This window comes from Urocitellus parryii, chromosome 6, assembly GCF_045843805.1.
Source record: "Urocitellus parryii isolate mUroPar1 chromosome 6, mUroPar1.hap1, whole genome shotgun sequence".
Lineage (NCBI taxonomy): Eukaryota > Metazoa > Chordata > Mammalia > Rodentia > Sciuridae > Urocitellus > Urocitellus parryii.
The window spans coordinates 16,332,013-16,350,973 of record NC_135536.1 but is presented as its reverse complement, the minus strand read 5'-3'; the positions used below and the strand labels follow the sequence as shown (position 1 = coordinate 16,350,973).

Here is an 18,961-nt window from a genome sequence, read left to right as displayed (position 1 = left end):
TTATTTAATAAGGGAAAAACCTAAATAAACCCTCTAGCTTTTAGCTGACTTAAACATCAGTAACTTTGGAGGTCACACAGCTGGGCAATACATTTAGTTTTGCTATAGATAACACCTCTGATGCATAGGTTATGATGATAACAGTTGCCTGGATAACTTTTTAGGACCTGAAGTCCTGACTCTTCACTTGTCCTACTGATATCCAAAGGGAATGGGATGCAAAGACTTGACATCTCTGTCTTTATGTTGTGTCTCTTTTGTTGCTTTAACTTTTTGGTCAGAGTCTACTCAGCTGTGTATGCACACAAGTCGATTAGTTGGATAAATATTTTGTCCAACTCTATAAGATTAACTTGATCGGGACTTGCTTAGCTTCTTCCCCTCCCTTCAAGTCTACTAGCTACCATGACTAGAAATACTGGACTATGAAAGCAATAAGAGGAGGTGGTACCTGAGTTCCTGAAATATCTCTGGCTATTCCTAGAAAAAACCTGTTTATTAGACTCTCCCTCTCAGTTGTTCCTATGCTATATCTGTAGCCTCTTAACCCATTTGCAGCTTGAGAAGATGACTTATAAGCATAGGCTTTACGTCTACATTCTTTGGCTACTAAGAAAACCCTTTCTTTCTCCCCTAAACTGTCTCTTTCATCTTCTCTCAATTTTCCTGAGATGAGCCTCTGAACATAGGTTGGTAACAAAATTAGGCTTCTAAGGATAAAAATAGAGAAATCAGGTTCATCACAGTGATGCATTCCTGTTATCCCAGTGACTCTGGAGGTTGAGGCAGGGGGATTTAAAGTTAGAGGAAACTCTGCAATTTAGTCTCAAAATAAAAATGACTGGGGATGTAGCACATTAGTAGAGCACTAGTACCCCTCCCCGCCAAAGGAAACCAGAAGTAGAAATCAATCTGAGTGGGAGAAGGTGATGTTCATAATGCATATTTTAGTGAAGTCCATATTTTAATTATGAACTTGGAGAAAATAAAATGAGCTTAGAAACTTAAACTTTGGAGGTGGAGTTCAGGTGTGAGTTCAAGGCAAACGGGAAATTTGGTCATTATGGGCATAGAAATAACAATTGAAGGCCTGAAAATTAAAGTAGCCCAAAGGAGGGGTTCAAAGAGGAGCAGGAGGATGAATTGGGGAAGGCTACCAATGTCCTGGGGAGAGGAATGTAGAAATAGGAAAGCCAGGATGTTTGCGGAGTAAAAGGAAGGATTTCACAGCCGGGCATGGTGTTGCACTCCCATAACCACAGTGGGTTGGGAGGCAGAGGCAGGAGGATCGCGAGTTCAAAGCCAGCCTCAGTGGTTAAGCCCCCCTGGGTTCAATCGCCGGTTAAAAAAAAAAAAAAAAAGGAAAGACTTCGCCGGATGGGATGTGTTGCTCAGGATATTCCATTTTCCTGAAAGTGTAATTACAATGCAACCTCCAGGAGGCAGTCTATTTCCACAGGTAAGAAAACGGAAGTTTCCAGTTGAAATATAGATCAATACCATATCAAGTGAAAGCTGAATTTGAACATAGATATCACATCAAATCCATGGATCTTCCTGATACACATTTAGTTCATCTTTATTATCCACAGGAGAGTAAAATGAATAAATAGGGGACACCGGTCAAGGGAGGAATGAAGTTTCCCCAGAAGGCCTAGAGGAGAGTAGCCAGGCAATCCGCACGCCGCTGTCCTCCCTGGCGCCAGTAGAGGTCGCTAGTGCAAAGGCTTCGCGGACTGAGGTGTACGCACGCGCGGGCGCATGCGTGACTCCCCAGCCTGCAAGGGGTCTCCGGACCGGCGGGGGCGGGCACACGCAGTGCGCGCGGCCGGGGGCGGAGCAGCGCTGGAGGCGGCGGTGGCCTGCCTGCGGGGTGGGAAGCCTTAGCGGGCCCCAGGTAAACGAAGTGCTGCGTAGTGCTGTCCCCGCCGCCCGCCGCCCGCTGCGGAGCCATGGAGATCGGCACCGAGATCAGCCGCAAGATCCGGGTGAGGCCCGCGTCAGCCGGCACCTGGTGAAGGCGGGAAGCGGGGCCTCGGCGGGCGGTTGCCAGGAGTAACGAGGTCGGCGGGCCTGGCCGGGGGCGCTTCTCGCCCAGGCCGCCCCGGTCCTGGCGCGGCCACGGCCTCGGAGAGCGCGCCCGGGCTGCGGCGGGCGAGTTACCCCCAGCGGCGCGGAGAGCGGTCCCGGGTGGGCCGCCGGGGGTCGAGGCGCCTCCCCGCCCCCACCCGGCGGCGGAGGGGCGGGAGGCGAGGCACCGGCGAAGTCACCTCAGCGCTGCCCGGGTGTCGTTTTCCTGGAGCCGCCATTCTCACATGCACATTTGCTCTTTTTCCCTTAGAGTGCCATTAAGGGGAAATTGCAAGAATTAGGAGCTTACGTTGGTAAGTTTTTTGTTGTCGTTGTTGTTAGCCGACTAGAATCTAATTTGCAGCTGCTTGAATTTTAGTGAGTGCATTTTTCCCCCATCGTACTTCTGACATTCTGTTTTCTGCTTTCTACTCTTCTTCAAATCTGATACTCCCTGGTTACTTTCCCGTCATTTTACTGAGCGTTCTTCTTTGCAACCTTCCTTTTTTCTCCAGCCTTTCTTCTAATACAGTGGTTTGAAACAGTGTAGCTTCCTCCGCTAAGGTTCTTTCCTATTTCCATAACATTTTTTGGATTTTATTTTATTTTTCCTTTTGTTACTTTCCTCTTGACCTTTATTTTCAAAACTTTTACTTTGGACATGAATGTTTGATGGTTTCTGGCTTTTGCCCTGGAATGGCTCAGTGAGTTTTATCTTTAGATCTCTATCTTTTTCCAAGTGTTTCTTCTTTCTTGCAACAATAAAGGGTTCTCTTTCTCCCTGTTCTTTTATATTGAATGTTTACTCTGGGCCAGGCTTTGTGCCTATTTATGCTTGTGTGTGCGCGCGTGCTTATATATGCATTAATATGATAATCCCCAGGAGAACACGGAAAGGTAAGTGGTAATATCTCCCTGTACAATTAGGGGCAAAGTTTTATGGATTTAGTCTGTTGACTTCAAAGCTGGTACTTCCTATAAATAATTGTTACCACTTAGGACAGCATTCTCAAAGAGTATGAGACCCTAAGGATCTCTGAAGTTGAAACTACTTTCATATTAATACTAAGAAGATACTTGCTATTTTCACTGTTTACATTTGGATTCTGGAAAAGCAGTGGTTGGTAAAACTGCTTGTTTTTTTAGCCTGAATCAAGATAGTCAAGCCAGATTCTATCAGAAATCATATTCAAATTCCTATTTTCCCTACTTGGCAGTTTACAGAAGAAAAAGCTAGTTTCTCTTTAAGTGTTTTTTGTTTTTGCCATACTGAGGATTGAACTTAAGGGTACTTCATGGCTGACCTACATCTCCAGTCCTTTTTATTTTTTATTTTGAGAAAGGGTCTCACTAAGTTGCTGAGGCTGGCCTCAAACTTTCAGTTCTTTTGCCTCAAACTCCCTACTTGCTGGGATTTCAGATGTATGCCATTGAATCAAGCAGTAAAAATATTTTTTAAAACTCTAGGCCTTTCACTCCATCATTTTAATATTTTGCTTTTGCACAAATAGCAGTGCTCATAAAGCACTTCTGTGGTAGAATAAACAATGGTGGTTGTTTTAAGGAAAGGTATGTGTATGATTGAGTTGAGAATTAAACTAATCACTTTTTTTTTTTTCTTTTGAGGTACTGGAGATTGAACCCAAGGGTGTTCAATCATGGACCTATATCTCCAGTTCTTTTTATTTTTTATCTTGAGACAGGGTCCCACTAAGTTGCTGAGGCTGGCCTCATATTTGTAGTCCTCCTGACTCAGTCTCCCAAGTTGCTGAAATTGTAGGCATGCACCACCAACCCTGGTTTAGCCACCTTTTTCATGAGGCATCTTTAAATTTTTGTGTGTATTATTAGTGCTGGGGATCAAACCCATGGTCTCATATTTGCATGTGCTTTACCACTGAGGTGCATCTTTAGCCCCTCATGTTAACATAAAGAACTGATGACTGGTTACATGTACTTGGATATTGGCAGACAGAAGAAAAAAGAACTGGAAAATTGGAAAAATTTGAAAAAAATTTGTCTGCGTCCATGAACCTGATTTCCAGTACTAAAACAATTTCTCATGAAATTTTAGAGATTTTAATAAATATTTATATGTGTGTATGAGTGTGTTTTTCAGTATGGGGATGAACCTAGGGACACTCTACCACTGAGCTACATCCCTAGCCCTTTTTTAAAATTTTGAAACAGGGTCTTGCTGATGTACAGAGGATATCCTAGAGCTTACCATTCTCCTGGCTCAACCTCTTGAGTAGCTGGGATTCCAGGTGTGCACTACAAGACCTGGCTACAAGTGTAATTTTTATATTATATAATGAAATGTATCAACATGTTAGTGATTCTCTAGCTCACTGAACCAGTGTTTTCCTAGTGATCAGTACATAATGTTAAATAAATTCATTTGGGTGTCCTTAAAAGCACAGGCTCAATCAGTGGATTTTCTTGTAATAGTGTAAGAAGGTATTTATGTAGTTTTAGATTTCATGTTGCTGCTAACTTTTAGTAAATTATCATTTGTTGAGTTTTAGTGTAGTATAACAGAATAATATTCACATTATTTGTGAAGGTTGTAGAAATGCAAGTGTGTATTTATGTGACCCTAGATTTTCTTTATATTCTTCCAAGTGAACATTATTAAAATAGATTAAATGAAGTAAAATAGATGCTAGAATCTACTGGTCTTTTAAAGTAGATGTTAAAGAGATTTAAAATATAAAACAAGAGCACTCTTTGCATTATATTTTTGTTTTAGAAACTAGTTATTTTAAATTAAAATGTTATTTATGTTAGTATAATATGGTTTGTTGTTAATATGTAATTGGTCTATTATAAATGAATTACTAGGTAGTTCTGGGTGTGTTGGTACATGCCAATTATCCCAACAACTTGGGGAAGCTGAGACAGGATGATCACAAGTTCAAGGCCAGCCTGGGCAACAGCAAAATTCCGTCTCAATATAAAATTTAAAAGGAGGGGGGAATATAGCTTAGTGATAAATTAAAGTTTGAGAGTTCTTAGTTTATGAATTGCTTACAAATTTAAGAAATTATTTGTTATTGGGATTGTTAAGACTTTCACTGATGAGAAGATGAAGCTGAACCAGGATTTATTTATTCTTTTCATTCAACACTTAATGGATGCCTGGGGTGAACTAGTTTTGGCTCAAAAATAGAAATCCACAGAAAATCTAGTGATAAACTTTCTTAATTCTAACACGTGAAAGCACAAACACATTCTTTTTTTTTTTTTTTAAAGAGAGAAGAGAGAAATTTTTTTAATATTTATTTTTCAGTTTTCAGTGGACACAACATCTTTATTTTATTTTATGTGGTGCCAAGGATTGAACCCAGCGCCCCGCGCATGCCAGACGAGCGCGTTACTGCTTAAGTCACATCCCCAGCCCACAAACACAAACACATTCTTATTGAGCCAAAATGCAGTGACCTTTGATCATTTATCAGATTGTAATTAAAGAATTCTGAGCCTGTTAAAAATCTTGTTGTAACATTAATTCATATGATACATAATAATAATGTTTTCTGTAGTTTTTCAAAAACATTTTTATATTGTTACATTTGTCCCTGAACACAGTGCTGGGGTTGAGGTGATAGGTAGTAGTATTCCTTTTACAGGTTAGAAAATGGAGTCTTGAGGACTACATAGAACTTGTCAGTAGCAGATTTTAGATCAGGGAGCTCAGGTCTTCTGGGTTCTTAAGTGTTTCTGCGCTATTAACTTATTTTGTGAACTAAAGATAGGGTTGGAGTGCGCACTCCTAGAACTCCACCAAAATATGTCCTAGCAGTTTATGTGGTAGTACAGCTTTCTCTGCCTCTGCCTATTTCTTTTCTTTTTCTTTCTCTTTTTTTTTGGGGGGGGGGAGGGGGAGGGTACAGGGAATTTAACCCTGAGGTGCCTTATTGCTGAGCTACATGACCAACATTTTTTAAAAATTTTACTTTAGGTTGGGTGCAGTGGTACACACCTGTAATCCCAGTGGCTCCAGAGGCTGAGACGGAAGGATTGCAAGTTCAAAGCCAGCCTCAGCAAAAGTGAGGCACTAAACAACTCAGTGAGATCTTGTCTTTAAATAAAATAGAAAATATGGCTGGGGATGTGGCTCAGTGGTTGAGTGCCCCCGAGTTTCCTAGTAACCCCCTGCTCCCCCCCCCCATTTTTATTTTAAGTCAGGGTCTTTCTAAATTGCTGAGGGCCTTGCTAAATTGCTGAGACTGGACTTGAACTTGTGGGTTTTTTTTTTTTTTTTTTTGGTACCTGGGATTGAACTTGGGTATCAACCACTGAGCTCCATCCCCAGCCCAATTTTGTATTTTATTTAGAGACAGGGTCTCACTGAATTGCTTAGTGCCAGGCAGTTGGTGAGGTTGTCTCAGCCTCCCAAGCCGCTGGGATTACAGGCATGCGCCACCATGCCCAGCTAAGAAGTTTGTTGTTGTTTGGTGCTTGGACTTGAACCTAGGGTTTCCACGCACTATACTGCTAAGCTATACTCCCACTTTCACAGTTTCTTGACAAGATTTTGTGTTTGCTGTGTTCCAGTAGCCTAGAACCCAGTATTTCATAGATATGAGTTCATTAAGTTCATAAACAGGTCACTCTTCAACTTCATTTGAAATAAAATAGATTTTACTACTGATTTATGTTTATAATTTGTATGTGTGTGTACCATTGTCCTGGAAAGGGTGACTTTCTAATCTTTATCCCAGAAATTGTCCTGAAAACAATCCTTCAATAAATATTTGAATATTTTTTGCAGGACAGTTTTTATTATTTTAATGTACAGAAAACCCAACAGTGTACATTTATAGTGGTGAATTCTTTAGCCTTTGCCTTTTCCAGCTTGGCAATGGGAGCCACAGATTTTGGACCCAGGACATTGCCTCTGCAGTGATGTTGGATGTCTTATCTGTCATTGTAGTTGGTCCTAATAGCTTCAACCAGCTTAGCCAGAGCTCTTTTGCCTTCCAAGTTAATCTGTGTGGAGGCAGCAGTGGTGCATGTCTTTTTTTTTTTTTTTTAAATGTTTTTTTTTTTTTTTTTTTTTTTTAAGAGAGAGTGAGAGAGGAGAGAGAGAGAGAGAGAGAGAATTTTTTTAATATTTATTTTTTAGTTCTCGGCGGACACAACATCTTTGTTGGTATGTGGTGCTGAGGATCGAACCCGGGCCGCACGCATGCCAGGCGAGCGCGCTACCGCTTGAGCCACATCCCCAGCCCAGTGGTGCATGTCTTCCTGTTAACTACATGTCACCTTGATGCAATAAGGGACTCCCATCTTGTGACACAGGGCAGGCCGGAAGACAACCATCTAGAAAGAATCCGCATAACATGCAGTCACCACCAGCTGAGCCTTATTCTCCACCAAGGTGGTGACAGTATTGACCCATGTTCGAAGTATCTGTGGCCTCTTAGTGGGGTTGTCCCCTTTGCTAGCAGCTTGCTTCTCAACTCACACCAATACCCCCTGCTTTTTCTCCTGCTTAGTCTTTGTTTTGTACTTGTGGGCAAACTTAATCAGTTTGGAAGTTGTTTGTTGGTTCAAGGCCTAGGTAAACTGCCTTGTTGGAGGCTTTTTAGCCGCTTATGGAGTATCACCCTTTGCCGCTGTAGCCAGATGCAGTGGGGTTATTTGACAATGCGGGTAAGGTTTCTTTTGGGTTGGATGTCCTGTCCATTGCTGAAGTTCTTAGGCCTTTTCTGGAACAAGGGAGTTACCACTTCTTGACTTTTTTGCTTCTTTCTTGACGACAGCAGGGTCTAGGGCAGCTTTTATTTCCTTTCTGTGTCTTGGGCTGCTGGAGGAGAAAGGGGGAAGAATTGTGGGTCTTTCTTGCTTTGTTTCTTTCCTTTATTTGGTGGTTGTGGTCAGGTGGGGGCGCTCTTTTTAAAATTTTGAGACAGGGTCTTGCCAAGCCGCTGGGATTACAGGGATGCGCCACCATGCCCAGCTTGTTTTTGTTGATACACCAGGCTGAGATCCTTCTTCCTCAGCCTCCCAAATCACTAGGATTACAGTTGAGTGCTACTGGGCCTGACAGTATCTATTTTTAAGGCATTGGGTGGGATACAAAGATGAACAAGCCTTTTTTTTTTTTTTTTTTTTTTTTTAAGGAGATAATAAGATCTTATTTGTATTTAAAATGGAGCATTTCATTGAGATTGTAGTTATAATTAATGCAGTTTTTCAACTACCTTTTAGAATGTGAGCTTCCAGAAACCTTCAAGATTTTAACTGTTTTTTCCTTGTACTAATTTCACATGAACTTGAGAAATCTGTCAGAGTTCTGTAAGATGCATCATGACTACATGTTAATTTTTTTGTTAGATTCTTAATTTTCATTGTGTATCTATTCAGAAAACAACCCAAGATTCTGTGTTTTTGTCCCCCCCCCAGTATTGAGGATTGAACCCAGGGCTTCAAGCATACTAGGCATGTACTCTAGCCATTTCCCATCATTGTTTTTTGAGACAGGGTCTTGCTAAGTTGCCTGAACTCAAACTTGTGATCCTCTTGCCTGAGCCTCCTGAGTTAGGGCTACAGCAATATGCAACTGTGCCTAGAACAATTTATGAATTACTAAGAGTTTTGTTGAGACATAATTGGCATACCTTAAATTGCACATAAAATTTGTAGTTTGGTATTTCTTGTCATGTATATATCCAAAACTTTCCTCACAAATCAAGATGATGAACATATAGGTCTAGGTGTTTAGCTCATTGGTAGAATGCTTGCCTATCATGTGCAGAGTACTGGGACTTCAGTACCATCAAAATTTTAAAAATCATCACCCCCCCAAAATTTTAGGGTCTGCTTTGTGTCTTTCACTTACATCTTTCACTGCTCCTACCCTGTACTGAGGTCCACACTAATTTTATAAAATTTTAGGAAATGCAAACTAATGCATGGCAATAGCAGAAGAATAGTCTGTTTGTATCATTGACATGAAGAAAAACTTTCAAGACTTTCAACTTGTTTGTTGACCCTTTCTGAGTTACCAGTAGTGGCTTATAGTAGGTACATGCATAAACAAGCTCCCAGCTTCTTTACTATAATTGCTAGAAAGCAGTGGGAGCCTTTCTGATAGTACTGAAGAAAAACAAATCAACTAGTCCTTGTATCTTTTCGTATATTGCATGCTTCCATGAAGTATTCTGACCTCCGTTTCCTTTTGTAGGTTGTGCTTTCTAAATATATTTTATATCTTTTGAACTGGACTTTTGATATTTTTCTTTGAACCAAATGTATGATTGTACTTCTGAAATGAACATTTCTCCCTACAAAGAAATATGAGTATTTTTAGGTATGAAATTAATTTTAGTAAAGAAATATCCTTTTTGTTTGCTTGGTTAGTGATTAGAGTTTCTTTCTGATAATGGTTTTTACCTTTTTTTTTAAAAATTTTTGGAGATGTTCTTTTTAAATGTTTTTCTTTATCCAGGATTTCATCCTGTCTAGGTTATCACTAAGAGTATAAAAGAGTGAGTTGATGTTATTTAACTAATTATTATATAATTTTAGTGGTGCTAGGGATTGAACCCAGGGCATTCTTTGTGCATTCTAAACAAATGATCTATTGCTAAGCTACAATACTCCTACCTCCTACCTAATTTTAAGATTGAAACTTTTAAGTTATGTAGTTTGGGCTGATTTTATTTTATTTCATGTTACTGGAAGTTTATTATATTAATTGAAGTCTGCCTTTACCTTCATCAGAGATAAAGGTGTTCTCCTGTAAAATGAATATTACCTTGAAAAATTAAAAACCAGAAAATTAAACATAATGGTTATTCTTCTTGAAGACCATATACTTTCTAGAAGCTTTTCTAAAATTAATGAACATTATTATTATTATTATTAAAAAGGTAACTTCAAGAAAATGGATGTATTCTCAAGATTAATAATAATATAATTCAAGATGTCTAGATTTGTTTTTTAATTTTAATTGTTTTTATTTTATTTTATTTAGTTGTAGATTGACACTATATACCTTTATTTTATTTATTTTTATGTGGTGCTGAGGACCAAATCCAGTGCCTCACACATAGGCAAGTGCTTTATCATTGAGCTACAGCCACAGCCCAGGATGTCTAGATTTATAACTAGGAATTCATCAGTTATTCCTAATTCCTATCCTTCTGATAATTGTAGAACTCGTGAGATGAAGAGGAAAAAATCAAAGCTCAGTTTTTCTATCTAACCTAATTCCAATAGATACTAATTCTTAAAGCTAAATCTATATGCTGAAGTACATCAACTCTAAATACAAATAATGAGGAAAACAAAAAAAATTTGATATACTTTTCCTTTTAAATAGATGAAGAACTTCCTGATTACATTATGGTGATGGTGGCCAACAAGAAAAGTCAGGACCAAATGACAGAGGACCTGTCCCTGTTTCTAGGGAACAACACAATTCGATTCACCGTATGGTATGTTTCTGAATATCTATGACTCAGAACAAAGCTTGGCAGAAGTCAGAGTAGGTGGAAAAAGCCCTTGACAGTTGAGTTAAGATTCAGTGTGGCAAAACAGTTTGCGAGGTATGAAAGCACTGTGTCTGGACCCAGACTGCCAAAGTTGATCTTGCTCTGTATCTTGCCTTGTTGTCCATTTGTTTAATGGAAGTTCAAAATACCTGCTTTATAGAATGCTGTGACGGTTAAATGAACTAATACATGTAAAATGCTTATAGGTATGCCTGGCCTATAGGGTTCAAAATGTATCTCAGCTATAGTTGTTAGGTTTCTTTTATAAACTTTTACATATTACCATTCCTTTTCCCCCATCCAGACCAGTTGAAAATACCAAATGTTGTTTGGACTGGCTTGGCTTCCTGCATTGCTTTTTCCAAAGTTGTTGTTTTTTTGTTTGTTTTTTGTTTTGTTTATTTATTTTTTGTGGTACTAGGAATTGAACCCAGGGGCTCTACTTCTACTACTGAACTATATCCTCAGCTTTTTAAAATTTTTTATTTTGAGTCATGGTTTTAATAAGTTGTCCAGTTTGGCCTTCAACTTGTGGTCTTCCCACCTAAGCTTCCCGAGTCATTTTTTTTTCCTTCAGTTTTTAGCTTTTTAATTTTTTTTTAAGAGAAAGAGAATTTTTAAATTTTATTTTTTAGTTTTTTGGCGGACACAACATCTTTGTTTGTATGTGGTGCTGAGGATCGAACCTGGGCCGCATGCATGCCAGGCAAGCGCACTACCGCTTGAGCCACATCCCTAGCCCCAGCTTTTAAAATTTTTTATGTATGCCTTCATTTGACAAAAATTTCACTCATCTTTGAAATATGAAATTTGTAAAATGAGCCTCTTTGTTTTTCAATACAGATTCCTCTTTAATCTGGATTGTCCTTTTCAAACAATATAGTTGAAAATACTGACTAAAAGCGTAAGTTTGAATTTAAGAAGGCCAGGTTGGAGAGTAGGGAAGGGTAAAGACAGCTGAGAATAGAGGTAGGAAATACTCATATGAGGGCTCTTAGACCAGGAACCACTAGTTACAGAGAAAGTCAGTGGGACAGAGTAGTGTGAGTACCTGGTTTGTTTAATTTGAATAACAAAAGACTTAGCAAATAGGAGACACTGAGGATGGAGATGATGCCCAATAACTTAATACTTTTAAGCCAGATTGTCTTCACATTGTTTTTATCCTACTGGGTACCTGTATTTTCTACAGTTTTTGTGAAGCCACCTTGAAATTCTCAATATATTGTACAATTTTGGAGAACATTGTTGGAGTACAGTGATCCTCAGATGGTACACACAGACACATTGCTTATTTTGGGTGACCTAACCAACTTATTGCAATTTGTCTTATTGCTTATGCCAAAAAAGATCATGAGGCTTTTTTGACTGGGGTAATTATATCATTCTTTTTTTTTTTCCCCCCTGGTACTGGGGATTGAACCCAGGGGTGCCTATCCACTGAGCCACATCTCCAGACCTTTTTAAAAATATTTTATTAGAGACAGGGTCTCACTGAGTTGTTAAGTGCTTTGCTAAGTTGCTGAGACTGAGTCGCTTTGAACTCATGATCCTCCTGCCTCAGCCTCCAAAGCTGCTGGGAATATAGGTGTGCGCCACTGTGCCTGGCGGAATTGTACCATTCTTTTTTTTTTTTTTAAGAGAGAGAGTGAGAGAGAGAGAGAATTTTTTAATATTTATTTTCCATTTCTCGGCGGACACAACATCGTTGTTTGTATGTGGTGCTGAGGATCGAACCCGGGCCGCACGCATGCCAGGCGAGCACGCTACCGCTTGAGCCACATCCCCAGCCCCAATTGTACCATTCTTGAGTACTGATTTTTTTTTTTTAATGTCTTTAGCAATCCAAGTATTTGTTTTGTTTCATAAATGTTTTTTATGACCTGACCTTTGGATCACTTTGGGTTTGAGTCCACCTAATCTAAGGTGGGACATTTAACTAGTAGATTCTTTTCCAGATTATTTGATGAAATATTCTAGACAATTTTCTTCCTTGGTTTGTGGGGACTGGGGAATGAAACCTCTGAGCTGCATTCCAGCCCTGGTTATTTTTAATTTTGAAGCAGGGTCTCGCCAGGTTTCCCAGGTTGGCTTGAATTTGTAATTCTCCTGCCTCAGCCTCCTGAGGAGCTGGGATTACAGATATTCACCACTGTGCCTAGCACTAAACATATTTCTTAAATAAACATAATCATTATCTGAAACTGAATTTAAAATCAAATTAATTCAACTTTTTCGTCTTGCTGTACATTCAGTAATTCATCTTTTTTTTGGCCTCTTGCTTTCCTAAATGTTTATTAATACCAGCCACAAATAGACTATTCTGATATTTTTGAAGCCCTCATAATTGTGTATATGGGGACATTGGATGTGTCTGGGGTTCTTAATGAAGCAATATTATGAGATTTTAGTGTTTGGGGTTTATCTCTTGGAAGGACTGCAAGGCAGTTTTGCTTCTAAATATTCTAGAATAGGTTATGTTAAAAGCAAGGTTGTGGCCTATGTTTGTTTACAGCATTAATATTGAAAATAATAGTTACAGTGAAATGGTATATTTTGGGATTATTTATTAACTAGAATTAAGTTGTCCAAGAAATTGTGTAAGTTATTAAAATAAATGTAAACTGTTGTGCTGAGTGGGGCGGGGTTTGTGGCTCAGTGGTAGAATTTGTGCTTCACATGTGTGAGGTCATGAGTTCAATCCCTAACATTAAAAAAGAAAAATAACTGAATGCAGTGGGATACACCCCAAAATGCCATCAGCTTGAGAGGCTGAGTAGGAGGATTGCAATTTTGAGGCCAGTCTTAGCAGTTTAGCAAGGCCCTAAGCAACTTAGCAAGTCCCTGTCTCAAAAATATAAAGTAAGTAAAAAGTGCTGGGGATGGAGCTTAGTGGTAAAGCATCCCTGTGTTCTATCCCTAGTACCAAAAAGTCCAAAAAACTGATTAAACAGTTGTAACAATAAGCAGTATTAGACGTTTGGATACTTACTTTTGTTTTACTGTAAGCACTATTGAATCTTTAGTTCTTAAGAAGCAAGGTGGTATTTTTGGAGACCACTTGAATCCTTTTTTCCCTTGGTTTTGATGACAGGGATTGAACCTAGGTCCTTGTACATGCTTCTAACAACTTCTAACTCTGCCAGTGAGCTCTCCCCCTACCTCATTGCCTTTATTTTTACAGAGGCTAGATGTTAAAAATTGTGAAGAAAAAATTAATTATTTTTTTTCAGTTGACTTCTACAGTATTTATAGAAAGCCTTTTTTAAAAGGTTGAAACTAGAAAGTTGATTTTAGTACCATTTATCCATTAAATGTCATATCAATATCTGAATATAATATCAAATTTAAAGTGGCATTTGAAACAAAATTTTTCTTAAGGGAGGCTTTATTTTTGTTTTTGTTTTTGTTTTTTTAGGCTTCATGGTGTATTAGATAAACTTCGCTCTGTTACAACTGGTAAGATTTATAACATTGAGGTTTTTTTCGAATTCCTGCTTACTCGCATATGCTTCTAAAGTACTACTGCTTCAGGAAAAAACCTATAACTTTGAAAACAGTGGCTCATTTGAACTTTGTAAGGAAACACATTTTTCTGAATGTAAGAATGGTGAATTTATTGTAGCTCAGAAATAATTTAAATGTTTGGTGGGGAGCAGTGCAGTTAATCCTAAGGAAATAATCAGATGTGTGCAAAAATTTAACCGTAAAATGTCTCACTATTGTATGATTGAAAATTACTTAAAAATCCAGTAGTAATAAGTTATTATATTACTGTGTATGGAATATTAGCTGTAAAACAATGTGGAATAATAAAATGAGAACAATGTGGAATAATAAAATGGGAAAAATAAAATAATAAAATGAGATCAAAATATGTATCTTAGTTTTTGAAATGGGTATGTATACCTTATCAAAACATCACCTTTGTGGTAATTGGTGATTTTTATTCATATTTTAAAAGTTCTCTACAATAAACATGTATTGTTTTTGAACTGGTGATGGGAGAGGAACAGATTTTAATAAAAGTCAATTACAAGGACTATGTATTTTTCTTTCTAGAACCCACTAGTCTAAAGTCTTCTGATACCAACATCTTCGATAGTAACGTGCCTTCAAACAAGAGCAGTTTCAGTCGGGGAGATGAGAGAAGGCACGAAGCCGCAGTATCTCCCCTTGCCATTTCTAGCAGTAGACCTGAAAAAAGAGATTCCAGGGTTTCTGCAGGTTCACAGGAACAGAAAACCACTAATACCAGGTAAGAGTTGTGTATACACCTGCTATGGGAGATGAGTGTATGTATGTGGTATTTACATTATTTTTTTCAGATGCTGTTTTCAGCAATTTTTGCTGAATTAATGAAGTAATTGTTAGCAATTCTTAGGATAAAATAATAGATAAGACCTAAATATGGTTACCTTTTGTTTCAAATATGGTAAATCAAAGTTTAAAGAAAGAATGTCATTTTGAAGTAGTTTTGAATAAGGGAGTATCCATTTTTGCTTGTGAAACATTTTTAATATTTTTTGAAGATTTGGAGATAATGGCTCTAATTTGATTGTAATATGTCTTGCTTTTTAATAGACAGACTTATGATGAAGGAGCTGCAACCCGACTAATGTCAACAGTGAAACCTCTGAGGGAGCCAGCACCCTCTGAAGATGTGATTGATATTAAGCCAGAACCAGATGATCTCATTGACGAAGACCTCAATTTTGTGCAGGAGAATCCCTTATCTCAGAAAAAACCTACAGTGACACTTACGTATGGTTCTTCTCGCCCTTCCATTGAAATTTATCGACCACCTGCAAGTCGAAATGCAGATAGTGGTGCTCATTTAAACAGGTTGCAGTTTCAGCAGCAGCAAAACAGTATTCATGCTGCCAAGCAACTTGATGTACAGAACAACCGGGTGTATGAAACAGGACATTTGTGTGAACCAGAAGTGCTTAACAATTTAGAAGAGACTTATAGTCCCTTCTTCAGAAACAACTCAGAAAAAATGAGTATTGAGGTTTGTATGTATTTGTAATTCTGACTTATTAGGCCACAGTTTGGCAACTAAATGCATATTGTAAGTTTATTTTAAATTGATTTTTCGGCTATTCAACATGTTACACCAGTCAAATTTTCCTCTCCATGGCTGACTCCTAGGGAGATTTTATACTACATCTGTATACCTTCTTTGGATTTCTTTCATTTGAGTTAGCTTATAATTTTGGGTATTTTGGGTCAGTTTTAGACAGTTTTTGGTAATTGCTAACCCAAGTAACCCCCTTTTATTTCTTCAACAGTGCTTTGTGCAGCTATTATAAATGAATGTAGAGCTCTGAGTTTTGTTTTAGCAGAATGCTGGGTATTTTGAGGCAGTGTTTATATTTTTATAAGAATTGGGAAGTACCCTGTGAATTCTCAATATGATTGTCTTTTTCTTAAGATGTTTTGTGATAGAACTTCATTATTTTCTGAGACTAGGTAAGCATAAACATATCTGATTGTAGGATGAAAACTTTCGGAAGAGAAAGTTGCCTGTGGTGAGTTCAGTTGTTAAAGTAAAAAAATTCAATCACGATGGAGAAGAGGAGGAGGAAGATGATGATTATGGCTCCCGAACAGGAAGCGTGTCCAGCAGTGTATCTGTGCCAGCAAAGCCTGAAAGGAGGTACTTGAATATAGCTGTAAATTAATCTTTAACTGTCTAGTGGAATCTTCTGGTGGCTTTTTTTTTTTTTTTTAAGTTGTACTGGAGATTAAACTTACGGCCTTTTATATGCTAGCCAAGTGCTCTTTTTTTTTTTTTTTTTTTAGATTTTATTTATTTATTTATTTTTTTAGTTCTCAGCAGACACAACATCTTTGTTTGTATGTGATGCTGAGGATCGAACCCGGGCTGCACGCATGCCAGGCGAGCGCGCTACCGCTTGAGCCACATCCCCAGCCCCAAGTGCTCTATTATTGAACTATACCCCAGTGCCTTCTAGATTTCTTGAAAAGAATAATCATGAAAATAAATATTTAATGTAAATCACATGTAAGAGTTTTCCATTGACTTTTAAGAAACACTTAGGTAAATGAGAGAGAATTTGCTTAACATTGAAGAGAATTGTAGAAAACATAAAAAGCTAATTGGATGAGAGAAAAAAACAACATCAATCCAGCTAAAAGGCTCCAGTCTAGCTGCCCCCGCCAAACACCCACTTTTTTTCTTTTAAGAAATTGGAACACAGAGTAGGAAAGTAAGGATTATGCAGTTGAAGGGAAAGAGAGTATGGACTTTGTTGAGAGTGAAATTCCCTCATGGTATTGTCTAAAAACTACAGGTGGTCTGTTTAAGACTTAGAAAAAGTTGTAGTAAAGACATAATGAATTGTTAGTATGTAAAGATGTGAAATTTAAAAATATTTTTTTTTTTTTTTAAACTCTTTTAGACCTTCTCTTCCACCTTCTAAACAAGCCAACAAGAATCTAATTTTGAAGGCTATATCTGAAGCTCAAGAATCAGTAACAAAAACAACTAACTATTCTGCAGGTAATTTAAATGAAGAAGTTTGTTTACATTGGGTAAGAGATTTCTTCACTTAGCTAAAAGTGTTTGTTCACTGAGTTGTGGTAAAGGTAATTTTGATATATCAAGGCCAAGATAAAGTTCTTCAACAGAAGAGTATTTTTAAAATGAGATATGACCAGTTTGAGAAACTGTCATTGGAGCTTAGTTCTTGTGATCACCATGTAATACCTTTTATTCCCTCTTTCCAGTGTATGGCAAATGGATACAAATTTTTAAAGGCAGTTTTTTTTTTCTTTTTAATTATTTTAGTTGTAAATGGACACAATACCTTTATTTTATATTTTATGTGGTGGTAAGGATTGAATGCAGGGCCTCACACCATGATAGGTAAGCGCTCTACCACTGAGCTGCTGTACCACAACCCTACTAAAGGAAGTTTTTGTTGCTGTTCTTTTTGTTTTTTAATATTTTTAGCTATAGATGGGCACAATATTTATTTTTTTATGTGGTGCTGAGAAGTGAACCCAGTGCTTCACACATGCTAGGCAAGTGCTCTACCACTGAACTATAACCCCAGCCCTTAAAGGGAATTTTTTTTTTTTTAATTTTATTTTTAATATTTATTTTTTAGTTCTCGGCGGACACAACACCTTTGTTGGTATGTGGTGCTGAGGATCGAACCCGGGCCGCACGCACTCCAGGCGAGCGCGCTACCAGTTGAGCCACATCCCCAACCCCTTAAAGGGAATTTTGATTTCAAAAAATGAGACTTTCATATTAATAGTATTAAATTCAGCATTAGATATGAATTAATTATGTATAAAGGGGAGCAGAGTTGCAGGGCACAGTGGCTCATGTCTATAATCCCCAGTTTGGGAGGCTAAAGTGGGAGGATCACCACTTTAGCAACTTAGAGATCATCAGAAAATTAGGGAGACCCTGTCTCAAAACAAAAAAGGAGCCAAATTGGATAATAATAAGTAGCTAAAGTTATAGGTGTGTGTGTGTGTGTGTGTGTGTGTGTGTGTGTGTGTGTGTGTGTGTGTGTGGTGGGGGGACTGGGTATCAAACCCAGAAATGTTCTACCTATGAGCCACATCTCCCACCCGTCTTCTTCTTCTTTTTTTTTAATATTGAGACAGGACCTTTTGGTCCTGCCTCAGCCTCCTAAGTTTCTGGGATTATAGCATGGGCCACCATGCTCAGCTTGAAGTTGACTTTGTGTGTATGTGCAGTGCTGGGGATCCAATTCAGGGTATGCTACACTAGCACCAAGCTGTATCCTTAGCCTCAGAGAAATTTAAAACTCATATATATAAATATAAAAATTTGCCTTTCATTGGAACCCATTAATAGAATATAAGGTAGAAAATTGACTCATTTATGATGTTTCTACCCTAATCAGAGTGGAAACACTAGGCTATTTTATGACAGAATGTTAAAATAGTACAAGTTTTTTAAACAAAGGAAATTTACTTATGAAAAGCTCATTCTGAAATACAAATGGTGGGGTACAATTTTTGTGTTCTTATTAAATTCTGTACTCTGTATCATCTGCCAGTGTATAAAACTGGTAACAGGTTGATGGTAATTACCAACTCTCAAAATATTTTATAATTTTTACTATAGATTTGATGAATGTTCTTTTTTTTTTTTTCCCACTTGCTTATTTACTCAGGTACCTACACAAAGCAGGAAGCACTGTTGTATCTATTTATTTATTTGTGGGGATGGGTATTGAATCCAGAGCTTTTTGCATGCTAGGCAGATACTCTCCCATTGAGCTACATCCCCAGCCCTGATGAATTTTTTTTTTTTTAAATATATGACAACAGGGTTGGGGATGTGGCTCAAGCGGTAGCGCGCTCGCCTGGCA

At 38.1% G+C, this 18,961-nt stretch overlaps 1 protein-coding gene and 1 pseudogene across 8 annotated transcripts in view; one reads left to right on the top strand and one right to left on the bottom strand.

Annotated features, from left to right (window-relative positions):
* The first annotated feature begins 1,784 nt into the window (after positions 1-1,784).
* The window catches only part of Zc3h14 (zinc finger CCCH-type containing 14), a 55,368-nt gene continuing 38,191 nt past the window's right edge, over positions 1,785-18,961 (top strand). For all 8 annotated transcript variants that reach the window (XM_026400686.2, XM_026400682.2, XM_026400677.2 and 5 more), the window contains exons 1-8: positions 1,785-1,988; positions 2,342-2,384; positions 10,406-10,520; positions 13,996-14,036; positions 14,640-14,835; positions 15,162-15,591; positions 16,079-16,239; positions 17,006-17,106. In XM_026400686.2, the coding sequence (XP_026256471.1) occupies positions 1,953-1,988; positions 2,342-2,384; positions 10,406-10,520; positions 13,996-14,036; positions 14,640-14,835; positions 15,162-15,591; positions 16,079-16,239; positions 17,006-17,106 (1,123 nt within the window). In that variant the 5' untranslated portion in view covers positions 1,785-1,952. The remainder of the gene's footprint in view (positions 1,989-2,341; positions 2,385-10,405; positions 10,521-13,995; positions 14,037-14,639; positions 14,836-15,161; positions 15,592-16,078; positions 16,240-17,005; positions 17,107-18,961) is intronic.
* On the bottom strand, positions 6,859-9,870 carry LOC113192374 (large ribosomal subunit protein eL8 pseudogene; annotated as a pseudogene).